The following is a 14188-nucleotide window of genomic DNA, read 5'->3' as shown; positions in this document are numbered from 1 at the left end:
CTTAATGGGCTTTGTATAAATGACATAACAATTTATACTATTTTATGACTAATGTTTACTCATTTTTATGTCACAAACTGTGACTTGCATATCTTTTATAAGTTCATAACTAATTTGCAACAACATATTGGTCACAATGTAGTCATAAGAGTGACGATTAATATTATCGTAGCATATTCGTCACTAATTATGACAAACTTTTGTTACTGAGTTTTTTCGTCATAATATAGTGACGAAAATACTATGAATTTGTTACAAATAAACTTAGTCATAATATCGTATTTAAAGTGTCACAAATTTGTGACGGAAATTTTTTGTCTCAAAAATACGTCTCAATAAACTTATTTTCTTGTAGTGAGTGATGGAGTGTGGCAAAGCTCCGACGACTGGAAACAGTGGTCCGACGAGTGAAAAACCTAGCTAGCTCGAACAATTTTTGTTTCTTTCTCTTTTGTCAGTTTGTGTGTGCTCTTTCCCTCGGGCTCGCAGACACGACACACGAGCGTGGTCGCATGCTTAAATGCATACCCACAAGCCACTTGCAAAAATTGATTATATATATATTAGAAATTTTTGATTGTTTCTCTGGATTCCAAACATTGGGTACTAACTTCAATGTAGAATATATACACCAAGTCTAGATCTGCTTCAGCGTCACCATCTTTTCTTATTGATATTTGATGGTAGAAATGGTATTTAAAAGACTTTACTCAAAGATTTCCGTTTGTAAAAAAAAGAAAAAAAAAAGAAGAAGAAGCTGGCAACAATACAACCATCATGTATAATATACGTTAATAATATTAACTCAAAACAAAAGCTCCAAAGTAGAGACTGAAACATAGTAAGGTTTACGCGCAAGTACATATATAGAGATGTATATGACAAAAAAAAAGTAAGAAAAAAGACGAGATAGGGTTTAGGATTAAAGAAGCTATGTATGATGATAGATCGAGGGGATCGATATATGGTCATGATGAGAAGTCATGAGATGTCCAAAAAGGGTTGAACTCGAAAGCCTCCACCGCGTGGGCAACCTCGGACGACATCCACTGGGATGGAGACCACTCTTCTGCTTTCTCCGGTGTCATGTGTACATCTTTGATGTGATTCTGATTCTGATTCTGATGTTGATAGAGGCTATTGGTGGAGGAGGAGAAGCTGGTGTTGGGGTGACCAAATCGGATCATGTGGGATCCCTCGTGGTCTTCGGGGTCAGACGTGTCAATGGGAAAAGTTGCATAAGCTTGATGGAGCTGGCATGTGTGGTGGCCGAAGTAAGTGGTTGAGTACAATGGTGGATTGTGCTGGATCTTTTGAACCTGCTTCTTTGCTTCACAGTTCTGGTCCTTTGTGTATGCACACTTGTAGTAACTTCTTTGGTGATCAGATTCTTTGATCTGCTTTTGTCCGTATTTCCTCCAGAGGAAACCGTCGTGGTAGATCGGGGTTGAGGATTCATGTCTATGGTAGTCTGAGCTCTCTGCCACTGATGTCTTTCTGCAATCACCAAACTCATATTGATGAGCATATCATTCAATAAATTGATTCTTGAAGTTTTTGGAATTTATTCATACCTTCCCCTCTTGTGAAGTGGTTTCCTTGCGCTCTCAAGAACAGGAGAAGAGTCCTGAGGAGATGAGTTATTGGATTGATCGTCTTGGTGCTCATGATTAGTATCGATCAAGATGGAGAGAGCATCTGAGAAACAATGGAGGACGGACTTGGCCAAATCCTCCCTTTCCATGGACGAATCTGACTCGGTGTGGTCCATGACGAGCAGCTGGTTGGCGCACCCACGGCCGTGAAGCAGCTTCTCCATGGCCTTTTGTTGGCAAGAGTTCATCTTTTGATTTTTATTTTTGAGTAATATCGATCTGTGGGTTTATCACAAGTTAGAGATGTGATTGATGTCTCTTTATATATACTGTTGTATATAAACTATAAAGGTAGGGTGTTGTTAGGAAGTTTCGTATGTGTGAGTTAATTACTATACACTCCTTCGTTAACTTCTCCATCGGATATACTACTCCTATGTAACTCGCATTTTAGGAATGTGCGGATTAATGAGTGACCCCTCGAGATAGAAAAAGACAAAAAAAAACAAGTGTTACTAGTTGACTTACCCAACAACTCTATTTATTATTAAGTAAATTAGTTGATTAATCATGTGTAAACTCTAATCTAAGAACCATGACTTTATGAATCTCTTTACTACAAATTTCATTCATTCTCTTTGCAGTCAAAGAGGTTTCGATCAGTATAGAATTAGCTAGGAAAAAAAAGGGGAGGAGTCCCCATATATATATAAGGAGGGGTCATGTGGCACGTATGGCACCTGAAAAGATGGAACGCCGAATAAACGGGCGTAGATAACGGAGGAGCCACTTTGAACGGCGTAAAAGAGAGCTCCCTCAAAAGTGACGTAGGGTTCGTGACCTCATCGTACCGTGACGACGTGACGTCATTGGTGGTTGAGTTATGGTTGACAGATCATATAATGCACTAATCTCATCCATCCAACGATGGAGATCAATAGCTGCAAAAGGTTTTCTGGTTTTGTAATATAATAAGCGTAATTCCCATGTGCTCCTATCTTTGTTCTTGGATTTCTTTTCTACTCATGTTTCTTTCTTATATATACTGTCTAGATCTAAAGTACGTAACAGCTTCAACTTTTTTATTTCTCTCTTTCCCTTTTCTTCCTTTATAATAAAACCATTGATTAAGCTACATTAATCATAATTAAAAGTAGCCATTGCTTCTGCTTCAATATCGGCGGCTGAGTTTCTTTTACCTTATTAAGTTGTGACTTTCCTCCATCACAAATATGTAAACTTCAACTATTACTATTGTTTTTATTATGTGAATTTTTAACTACGTGTTTACCTTTATATCAAATGGACCCTCCCTAAACTTGGTCGTGCCGGTTTTGAGCTTCCCATTTATAAGTAGATATTACTATAGTTGTGTAAACATGCTCCCTAGCTCACATCATGATGCTCTTTGTGTTAATTGGTATTATATTCGGATCTAATTATATAACTGACTACATATAACGTAAAATATGATATAATGAAATAATTTAATTATCTCTAATGCAGAAACAGTAAAGTTAAGGATGACATGATAACTACGTATAGTTTTTAAAAACCGTAATGTTTGCAGAATTCAACAATTTATAGTTAGCATACATTCCACTAGAAACATCTATACTATTAAATGGGGAGTACACATAGAGATAAAAAAAAAAAAACAAAAAACATGACATATATCCATCTTGCCAAACAGACCAACTTGCCTACATAATTAAACTAAAAAAAATTAAACTTTTCTAAACCAGTGGTAACAATTATAAAAGAAATAAATGATTAACTCTTTCATAAGTAAACTTCCCTAAAAAAATGGTAACAATTACTAAAGAAATAAATGATTAACTCTTCCAATATTTTAGGAAACTATATTAACTATAAAAGATACATTCCTATATTTTATGAAATTATATTAATTACAAATAATAAATTTAAATATTTGACATACCGTCACTCTAAAAAAATTACAGCCAATAAGATTACAAAATGAAAATTTTAAATATTATAATAAAACAAAATTATTTCTATTAACAATTCCTTGAATTTATATAGTTATTAGAATTTTATAAAATAATAAGAGAGTTTTGCAATTAATAAAACTTATCATTTAACAAGATTTCCATAACAACTGTATCTAATTAATTTTTAATAGTAATATGAAAATAACTTAACTTTAATTTAAACAGATGATTTATTTTAAGAAATCTTGAAATAAATCAGTAATTAGTTTACCAAATATCTAAAATTAAGGGATTATTTCTAAAACTAACTTTATATATATACTCTCATCGGTTTAATAGGACTTGCAAAATCTAGACAATTAATTCATTATCCAAATCTAATCATCCATATAGATTCAAACATATTGTATATGCATTAACTGAAAAATAAATAAGCTTTTAAAAGATTTTTTTAATAGATTTTTGTTATTTTAAACGTAAAAGTAAAAAATGTTTAGCTAACTCTTTCCAGCCTATAAATAGAGTAATCGATTTAACATTCACATATCATATACACCACTCTAACACTATTGTTCTATCTCTTTGTTTCTGCAAAAAAAAAAATGTATATGTCTCTGTATTTAAGTTTGCATATATGCATATACTTTGCTAACATCTACTATATTCTTTTTTTTAGTTCACCAATACTATGTTTTATGTCCTGTTTATCATTTATTATTCTTATGAATTGTTAAATTTATAATTTTCAATCGTGTACATAAGCATATACAAATCAAGACTTTTTTCGACAGCATACATTTTTTACCTAGAGATTGTATATAAGGGAGGATTGTGGTATGAACGGGTGTTCATCCAATTGACATAGCATCTACAAAACAAGAAAATTACATATCTATTGAGAATGTATGTTTTTGATCGAAAATACAAATTGGTCCCATATTGAGAATGTTTTCTTTTATGCAACGGAAATTTGAGAACGGGTGTAGGACATGATGGAACATGATAAAACGGAAAGAGAATTACGTCCACCCCTAAATATTTGTATTTGTCTCAAACGAGTTTTCATCGTTGTTAGCGGTTATATATTTGATTTGATAGTTCACTAATTTAATAGAATCTAACCAATCATTTTGATTTAGTTTGTTATCAGTTCAACCATTATGTTGTTCCAAATTTTAAAATATTGGTGAACCCATTATTATTTTAAATTTTCAAACATTAATAAATTAAACCAAAAAAATCAAACTAAAATCTCAATTAGTATGAGTTTGATTATGACTACTAAAATACATTAGTTTATAAACATAACCCCGCACGTATGTGCGGGTCCGAACCTAGTTGCCTTTATAGTTAGCATACATTCCAGCATATAATTCAATTATTAATCATTGCTTTTCAAATAACAATGCACAACAATTTCAAAAATATACAAAATTACATTGATTTATTTTGTTAACAATAAATTGCAGGGAACCTATATTAATATTTTGAAGTACAATTTGGTTTATGCCTTTTAAATTTTACTTATTTAATTTTTGTTTACAATATTAACCCCTAAAACAATTCTGTAAATAACATTACAGAGAAACTCAAATACTAAACTTTCTTAAATTGACCAACATTTGTAATATTTATTGGCATAAAATCTTAACAACATCTATATATTCCGATTTTTTTTAAAAACAACTCTACCCATTAAAGTTTTAACCCATTAAATATTCAAAACTATTTTTATGGATGCTAGAATCTCTCAAATTTAAATGATATATAATAGATTTTCCATAACAAAAGTTTACAATCTCCATAATTATATTAACATTAATAAATTTCCTAAACCGAAATTCCAATTATAAAATATCACATTAAATATGTTGAAAACCCCCATATAATTTGGTTTATTTTTTTAATTTTTGAGGAAGTACCAAAAAAATTAAAATTCTATGAATTATCATAAACTATATATATTGACATGGAAAAGTTATAAACTATAAAAATATGCTAATTTGGTAAAACAATTAACATAATTAAACTTGATAAAAAACTTATTTTGATTATTTTTTTACATAAAAACTTATTTTGATTTTGGTGAGACGGGTTGGCATTAATCTCATATAGGGAGTTAAGTGAAATTGTTTTTTTTTAATACATGTACCATGAGATACATGTATTACTATACTATACATATACCACACGGTTTAAAACTTTGAAGACACTACAAAAATCCTATACTTTGAATAATTATATCAAATAGTAAAATTTTATATTTTTAAAATTAATAAAACAATAATAAAATAACAAATAAATACGATATAAATTTTAAAATTTTAAAATTAAAAATATTATATCCTAGTATAAGTTAACAATTGACACAAAAAGATACAGTACATAATTAATTGGATAAGTTTTGAAATTCAAAGCAGCATTAACCGAATAATTAATCAACAAGAGCTTAGCTGACTACTTAAATTATTTTATACCTTAATATGGTAATATGCATGCACACTGTAGTATTATCTCGTCTCATCCACTAGTTTGACATTATCGCGCATGTGCAGTATTAAACGGTGTCAGAGTCCGACGGTCTTACCATATAGATGATGTGCCCTAACGTCACTGCAGCATGCAGGTATAAATAATGCAAAGCACTCTCACGTTATAATGCGCTTATTGCTTAATCCTAGCTTCGATCCAATCTTCTCACCATTCATCCGCTAAAGGAAAGAATAAAACATTTTTATTTAAATTGATGAAATTAAATTAAATCTATATTAAAAAATAAAAAATAAATCTATATTCTATACAGTTAACATTATCTTCTTCTTCTTCTTCTTTTTGGTCAACGTGCGATAGTAATGTATTTAGAAGATGAAGTAGCATCAACGTTTCACCGTTTCAAGTAGCGATATATAGTACTTCTTATTCGGTAAGGTTTACACAAGTCAACAGTCGACGGTCGACCCAATTAACATGGAGAAGATATACTGAAACATAATAAAGATTAGTTTAGCGTATAAAATTTGTAAGCACGAGAAAATTTGTTGTAGGTGATTTTGCAAATATGGCAACGATATACGGAACCTCGTTGAAGTCAACCAAAGAGACGTAAAACGATTGACAAGACTTCCAACCACTAGTAAATATGTATTATATAGTTACATTTTTTGCTACAAAATATAATAATAACAAATAATATCTATAAATTGTTACAAATTAGTGACAAAATTTAAATTAATAGTTATTGTAGCTAATTAGTTACTAAGTGTAGCTATATAGTGACAAATAGTAACATACATAATTTGTAGAAAAATGTTACATATTTAGTGACATAAAATTTTGTAACACTATAACACACAACTTTAAATGTAACAATTTGTAACATTTTCCTCACCTTTAAACACTTAAAACATTTTTCTTTCCCTTCCTCAGTGACCTAAAATTTATTTTTCCCCAAACTAAAATTAAGGCAATCTGTTTCGAGAGATTGGAGATGAGATCTCCGTCCTCCTGACCTGAGGAGGAAGATGAGAGAGAGACTCGCAATCTTTCAGATCGGAGAAACGTTCTTCAGGATCCTCCTCCAACCTAAACTCGAAATCACCAGCGTGACTGTGACCTACGATTGTTAGCCTACGCTCCGTAAAATTCACTCCGTAAGTCTCTCCGGCGATTTTCTGGGTCCTTAACGCCCTCGAAATCGCTCACTGTTCTTGGGTTATCTTTTTCTGGCTCTGTCTCTGCGAAATTTTGCTTGTCGTTTGGATTATATCCTTATTTTGTTGGTCTCTCTGTTGATTTTATATATCTCGATTTTGGATTTTTTGGATTCTTAGGGCTCCGGAAATGGTCATCGACGTTTAAACGGAGAAAGATGCCTCTGCTGATTCACCCACTTCTGTTCTCAACGAGGAGGTTTATTTTGTGTTATACATTTCTTCTTTGGTATAATATTGTGTAAAAAGCTTAGAAAGAAAAAGTTTTCTGTAAATGGGTATATTACTTTCACTGCTACTTGATTTTGCTCTTTATCTGATTTTGAAGGATAACTGATTTTGGTCTCCGTCATCGTAACACTGATTTTGGTCTCCGTTATCTGATTTTGAAGGATGGTTCTTCTTCGAAGCCTTCTCTTCTCGGCCCTGTTTATTATGCAGGTTTCCATTACAAAGGTAACTCCGACAAATACATATTGCTCTCTTTCATGTTTGATTTTGTTCTCTCTTAAATCACGACTTCTGAACTTTAAATATTTGTGTATGCTTTGTTTTTTTCAGGTTCATCCATCTTAATGTACTTGGCACACAAACTCATTGTTTGGTATCAGGGACAAGAAGCTTCAATGCTGCTTCCTTTCTCATATGTTGTGGTCTCGGGTGCTATAGGATCATGTTCGGTTTTATTTGCCAAGTCACTGTGAGATGCTCAGTGACTTGATTTATTTCTCTCATTGTCACATCGACTTAATCTATTTTGTCACATAGCCATTGGAGAAATATTCTCTGCTACAGACTCTGTTTGCACCTTGCAAGTAAGAATTTTCTTAACATTGGGTGTTGCAGTATGCTTCTTTCGCTCTTCTCCTCAAACTTCAGCACTAGAATTTGGAGTTAACTAGAAAAGTTCTAACTCATTTTCTTTCTCAGGCTGGATTGCTCAGTGCTTTCATTATGAAGAATCTCTATATTGGAAGGTATATATTGCGTGTTTATGGCTCGTTATATACATGATTTTCTTTTTTGGTTAGTTTTTGATAGTTCTATGCTTTGTTAGTTACGTTCTTTCTTTAATACTTTACTTTCTTTTTTGGTTAAATCAGGCACTCTACTGATCGTGAAGTTGTACATATTTATGCTATAGTATGCATCTGCATAAATGTTCATGGTAACTCATCGATTACATAAAGACAAAGTGCATTCCATTTGTATCTCCATATTTAAGCCTTGTCTTTACTAATTATATGATTTCATTGCAGGCCTGAATATATACTTTTGGTTATCATTCATCTCTGTCATTGTAAGTAAACAAAAGCAAGAATAAGTAAAAAAGCTTGAAATCCATAAGACACTAACACTAAGAGAATGTGTTTGTATTTGTTTATTGTTTAAGCTTGTCATCTTGGTTGGAACCAAACTAGAGCATGTTGTCTCAGGTTAAGGAGCAGCAGACATGCACAACTAATGGGGCTCAAGTCAAACCACATGACAGACTCTTCTGGTTTGGGAAACTATCTTTTTTGAATGTATTTATATATCTTCTATTTGTAAGTGGTTTTTAACTCTCTGTTTGAGAGTTTAAAACTCTATCTTGTTTGAGTGTATGATATTAAACTAAGTTTAACATTAATTATAATTGTGTATGTTTTGCAATTTAATTTTTAATATATTTTCACATAATTTGTTTTTATTGCTAGATATAAAACCTTTCAATAATTTTGATCTAATAAAAGCTACCGTTAACATATATTTGCCGTTTGTCGTTTTTTGTAACAAGTTTATGACAAGTAACTTTGTAGCTTGGTGTGAGTCTATTTGTCACCAAAATTTTGTAACTTTTTGTATATAGTTGCTACTAATACTATTGCCGCAAATTGTAACAAATGGTGGTAGATAAATGTAACATTTTGTAGCAAATAGCTACGTTTACACTAGTATCTAAATTGTAGCAAGTTGCGACAGTTTGCTATGAAGAAAACTTTTGCTACGACAAAATAATTACTAAATTTTTTTGTCACAATTCTGTAGCAAACAAATTTTAGCTACGAAAAATACCACATAACTACAATTATTTCCGTAGCAATGTAGAACATTTTTACTAGTGAACGGACCGACTAATTAGTAACCGCGACTGGAAATATGCTAGTCGATTTGTTTTGTGATCCTTACAAAAATCTGACTCAGTTTAGCAAACTTGTGCTATTAATTATTAGCAAACGTATAATTCCACCTGTCAAAATTTAATTCTTAGCTAGAAAATATGGTCTTATCAGCAGCTGGTTTTAGTAATTATAGAAAAAGATATATACATATATATATATACACACATATAAGCAGGGCCGGCTCAAGTTTTTTTGGATCTTGTGCAATTTTTTTTTTTTAATAATTTGGAGATCTTAGTTGTAAATTTCAGAAATTTGGGGTGTTTTCTTGTCAAAATATCAGGACCTAAAACCTTGTAATTTTTTTTAAAAAAATACTTGCACCACCCCATTGCCGGGCCTGCATATAAGAACAGCAACAAGATAAAAACATCTCGTAATATCCTGATATGTGATTATGGTCTTGTATTATTAGTGTAGTATATATATATATATATATATATATATATATATAACAAAAAGATTTTTCGATAAAAACGTGAAGGAAAATAGCTATTATTGTAGTCTTTAGAAGACATATTTTTTTAGTCACACGATAGATATATCAATGTTACCGTATTACGTATGCGGGATTAAATAAACAAATTTTGTCTTTTGGTCATCATCCGCTAGAATGGGACTAGCAAGAGAGAAGTTGGAATTAATCACGTTCTTGTATTCGACTAATAAAGGGTGTGGATGAGGTGTGTTTTAGTTGTCGTTTCTTGTATTCAACTTGCGGGGTTGGATCTTACTTTACAAATTGATAGATCATAGATAGATTTTAATTGTTTCTTTAACAAATTAAATAATCAGTCACCGAACTAGTAGATGCGATGGCGATAAATAATTGACTGATTGTTTATGTTATAAGTATTGATACATATATTGTATTTGTAATAACCTAACCCTTAAATTATAAAAATGTAATGTCTGGTTTATTATAGAAAATGGTATGGATGTCTTCTTAGCGGACCCCATTCTTACGTTGTTTGGTTATACTTTCGATTCCATGTTCCAATTTTATAATTTGGGAGCGTATAAAATTATAAAATTTGAAGGGATTAAGAAAAAAAAAAAAAAGAGAGGTGAAAATGATGAAGATTGTAGGGGGTTAGAAAACTAAAAAGGAGGTCGCTGATGAATGTTTTGGGCTAACGTAAGTAAGAATACCAAATATAGATAGAGTCAAGAGTTAAAAACAAAAAAAGGATATATCAAACCAAGTGGATAGAGCTGGTTTCTATGAAAAATAATGAAATCTAAAAACCTATCACAAATTGGTTTGTTTATTTGTAGTGGTAGTATCAATCAATAATAATCACAACATTTTTAAGTACACTATATATAAAGTTAAAATACCGATAGAGAGATCTAAAAGAAAGAATTATATCAAATTGAGTCGTAAATATGCGAGAGATATTGAATGCCCGCCTGCCTGCCTGCCTGCCTTGCCTTGCCTTGTTGGTTAAACAATTGTAGTTGCCGACAAAAGAAAAAACGGAATAGAAAATACTAGTATAGTAAGTGAAAATGAATTAGCAGAATAAATTAAATTTGGTCTTCTAATTAATCTCGCGTGAAATAAGAATGGGCCTCTTCCAGAGCAAGAGAAAAGGTCCAATTGTAAGAAGAATGGGCCGCGTGAAATAAGAATGGGCCTCTTCCATTACAGATCTTTGGAAGAATAACTCGGTTTGATGGACATATCAAATTGGGCTATGTTGGGCCACTTGAGTCTTTCGACACGAAGAAGAAGATGTCGTCCCTCATCGTCATCGTCGAGACCTTTGGACATAAATGAAGCAGCCAACCAACCAAAAACAGAACTGAGAAGAGAAGATAAGATGGCCTCTCTTCTCTCTCCCGCCACGACCGCCGCCGTAGCATTTCACTCTTGCGGCTTCTCCACGCCATCTCCCTTTACATCCCAAAAGAGCATTTTCCTCCTCAGCCGCCGGAGTTGCATGATGAGATGCAGTTTCTCTCCTCAGGACATTATTCCTCTTGATTCTCTATCTCATCTCCCTGCTGTCCTTGACTTTCAGAATTCCTTTTCGGATTCCCAGAAATGGGGATTCTTTGTTTCCGCCGGACTTGTCTGGTTTTACCTCACGGCCAGGCCCGGCGTTCTCATCGGCGCCATTGACGCCTACCTTCTCGCTCCCCTCCAGCTTGGCCTCGACACTCTTTTTGGGACTAGGAGGTTGAAGAGGTCCGATTTCTTGGTCACTGAGAAACTCGGCGAAGGCTCTTTCGGCGTGGTTTATGCCGGCGTCCTGCTCCCCAAGAACTCTACTGTTAATGATGACGTCAGGGTTAGCAAAGCTCGAGCTAAAGCTATGGACTTTACCGGAGAATTCAAGCAGAGAGTCATTCTCAAGAAGGTATATCTATATATAACATACCCCTTAGAACTGAACTGAAACAAGTGAGATTAAACACTCATCATCAATAAATAATGCAGGTGAAGCTAGGAGTACGAGGTGCGGAGGAATTCGGCGACTACGAAGAGTGGTTCAACTACAGACTCTCAAGGGCGGCTCCTGAGACCTGCGCTGACTTTCTCGGAAGCTTTGTCGCAGACAAGACCAACACCATGTTTACAAAAGGCGGCAAATGGCTTGTCTGGAGGTTCGAGGTGCTCTTCTTTACCTTAATAATATATCTCTATCTTATCTAATTTTATTCTACACCAACAATGACGCTCCGCTCTGGTTCCCTTCAACAGGGAGACCGTGACCTCGCTGATTACATGAAAGATCGGAGCTTCCCTTCCAATCTGGAGTCCATCATGTTTGGCCGCGTTCTCCAAGGCGTCGAGTCTGTGAAACGTCGTGCATTGATCATTAAGCAGATCATGCGCCAGATCATTACATCTCTCAGGAAAATCCATGGTACGGGCATTGTTCACCGGGACGTTAAGCCTGCCAACTTGGTCGTTACAAAGAAGGGCCAGATTAAGCTCATCGACTTTGGTGCTGCTGCTGATCTTCGCATTGGCAAGAATTACATCCCCGACCGCACATTGCTCGATCCCGACTACTGTCCTCCTGAGCTCTATGTCCTCCCTGAGGAAACGCCTACTCCTCCTCCCGAGCCTATAGCCGCTTTGCTTTCCCCGATTCTCTGGCAGGTCGTTTTCGTTCTCTCTCTCTCTCTCTCTCTCTCTATGTTTTGCCTTCTTTACTTCACTTTAGTCTCTGTCTGATTTTTGGAGTGCTGATTCTTACAGTTGAATAGTCCGGATCTTTTTGATATGTATTCTGCTGGGATAGTGCTTCTACAAATGGCGGTTCCGACCTTAAGATCTACTGCGGGTCTTAAGAATTTCAATTCGGAGATCAAGTCTGTTGAATACGATCTTAATAGATGGCGGGACAGAACTCGGACGAGGCCAGACTTGAGCATACTCGATCTCGACTCCGGCAGAGGGTGGGACCTCGTCACTAAACTCATTTCCGAGAGAGGTTCTCTGAGACGCGGACGCCTTTCAGCCGCTGCTGCTCTCAGACACCCTTATTTTTTGTTGGGTGGTGATCAAGCTGCCGCTGTTCTTTCAAAGCTCAGTTTCAGCAAGTGACTCTGCTTTTATTTTTATCATGTAAATGTACACAATAATAACACAACTCTGTTCCTTAAATACATATCATATATATATATATATATTTCTGGTTATATTCTCTGCTTCCTTCTTGATTCACAATCAAACGAGTTTTGTTATGCCTGAGCGGTTTTGCATATCAGCCGTCATCATCAGGTCTTAAATCATAGCCTGCAGAGGTATATACTCGTCTGGAATCTCCCTCCAAGGTAAGTTTAAACACCCATCTTGATTCACATATATAATATTAAACACCTGTATACACTTGTCATTGTATTCTTGTGATTCACAAAAGGTTGTGATACTTAAAGCTCGTCGTGCGAGAGGAGGGCATCTAGAGCAGTTTGATTCTTTTTCTTGCATCCCCACTTGCATCTCCAGCTACACAAGGAGTTAAAGATGGCGAGTCGCTTCGACTGCAGAGATATGATCTTTGAAGCGGTGTGCGCTCTTGTGAGGTAAACTGCGTAGCCGTCATCCATGAACTCTGCTCCCTGAGGGAAGACCTGCCACACTAGACTTCCAGCACCAGCCCCTCCTTTCCTTGTTGAGTTGAGGGTCATCTTGTACACCGTATTCAACATCATGTCACGGAAAGATGTGTTGAAACCAGGGTCATGTGCGGACACACCAAACTCTGTGAACAGAACCGGCATTCCCAAGTACATCTCTGCGTCCTCCACATGAGATTGCATCCAAGAGCTAGTGAATTCCAAGAAAGAGTTTGATACTGCCGTCGATATCCTACAGTTAGCAATCATTTACATACTCCGTTTTAGCTATTGTCTGTTTTCAGATTCAGGGCAGTGTCTGTTTCTTGGTATTATTGCATCTAAACTTACCAGGTGTCTGGATAGACGTGAACCGTAGCAAAATCGACGCCAAGAGCCTGATTATTTCTGATGAAGTCAGTTCCGACTTGTGCAGCGTAGGAGTTGGGATTGTATCTGGTTCTCGCAGGGGCAGAGGGACCATAAAAGCCTTCAAGTCCGATCTCCACCAAATGTTTAGCGTCTATGCTTTTCACAAAAGCCGCCATTTCTTGTATCCAGGACTGGAGTTTGTCACCGGAGGGATCAGAGGGGCAGCGAGGCTCATTCATGAGTTCCCAGGCGAAGATTGTGGGGTCGTTCTTGTAAGTTATGTTTGTGTAGGTGTTCACTCTATTCAGCACCGTCTGCAA

General features: G+C 34.9%; 3 protein-coding genes and 1 long non-coding RNA gene across 6 annotated transcripts in view; 2 read left to right on the top strand and 2 right to left on the bottom strand.

Annotated features, from left to right (window-relative positions):
• LOC104768267 (probable WRKY transcription factor 62) lies at nt 768–1879 on the bottom strand. Its single transcript, XM_010492193.1, has 2 exons — nt 1575–1879; nt 768–1497 (listed from the first exon to the last, which is right to left on the bottom strand). The coding sequence occupies exons 1-2, from the start codon at nt 1841–1843 to the stop codon at nt 969–971; spliced, it is 798 nt and encodes a 265-aa protein (XP_010490495.1). The 5' UTR covers nt 1844–1879; the 3' UTR covers nt 768–968.
• On the top strand, nt 6941–8950 carry LOC104768266. 3 transcript variants are annotated; one of them, XR_002036878.1, is made up of 8 exons: nt 6941–7200; nt 7381–7459; nt 7589–7716; nt 7822–8075; nt 8191–8237; nt 8364–8428; nt 8520–8560; nt 8697–8950. It is a non-coding gene; the product is annotated as an uncharacterized LOC104768266 (long non-coding RNA). The 3 variants fall into 3 exon arrangements; XR_764226.2 differs by having other exon boundaries at nt 6942–7200; nt 7653–7716; nt 8654–8950; XR_764225.2 differs by having other exon boundaries at nt 6942–7200; nt 8654–8950.
• On the top strand, nt 11205–13079 carry LOC104768262 (serine/threonine-protein kinase STN8, chloroplastic). The gene is made up of 4 exons (XM_010492189.2): nt 11205–11788; nt 11869–12042; nt 12133–12537; nt 12637–13079. The coding sequence occupies exons 1-4, from the start codon at nt 11249–11251 to the stop codon at nt 12982–12984; spliced, it is 1467 nt and encodes a 488-aa protein (XP_010490491.1). The 5' UTR covers nt 11205–11248; the 3' UTR covers nt 12985–13079.
• The window catches only part of LOC104768263 (mannan endo-1,4-beta-mannosidase 6), a 3461-nt gene continuing 2462 nt past the window's right edge, over nt 13190–14188 (bottom strand). The window contains exons 4-5 of the mRNA XM_019241737.1: nt 13848–14182; nt 13190–13749 (exon numbers count right to left, since the gene is read on the bottom strand). Coding sequence (XP_019097282.1) covers nt 13311–13749; nt 13848–14182 — 774 coding nt within the window. The 3' untranslated portion in view covers nt 13190–13310. The remainder of the gene's footprint in view (nt 13750–13847; nt 14183–14188) is intronic.

This window comes from Camelina sativa, chromosome 20 (assembly GCF_000633955.1).
Source record: "Camelina sativa cultivar DH55 chromosome 20, Cs, whole genome shotgun sequence".
NCBI lineage: Eukaryota > Viridiplantae > Streptophyta > Magnoliopsida > Brassicales > Brassicaceae > Camelina > Camelina sativa.
This window is presented reverse-complemented; position numbering and strand designations above follow the sequence as displayed.

Excerpts from the sequence above, each read along its gene's own strand:
- LOC104768267 (XM_010492193.1), bottom strand. The coding sequence starts at position 1,843 with ATGAACTCTTGCCAACAAAAGGCCATGGAGAAGCTGCTTCACGGCCGT. Across the intron at positions 1,498-1,574 it reads CCACTTCACAAGAGGGGAAG|AAAGACATCAGTGGCAGAGA; the intron begins GTATGAATAAAT and ends TGGTGATTGCAG.
- LOC104768262 (XM_010492189.2), top strand. The coding sequence starts at position 11,249 with ATGGCCTCTCTTCTCTCTCCCGCCACGACCGCCGCCGTAGCATTTCAC. Across the intron at positions 11,789-11,868 it reads AGAGAGTCATTCTCAAGAAG|GTGAAGCTAGGAGTACGAGG; the intron begins GTATATCTATAT and ends TAAATAATGCAG. Across the intron at positions 12,538-12,636 it reads TTTCCCCGATTCTCTGGCAG|TTGAATAGTCCGGATCTTTT; the intron begins GTCGTTTTCGTT and ends TGATTCTTACAG.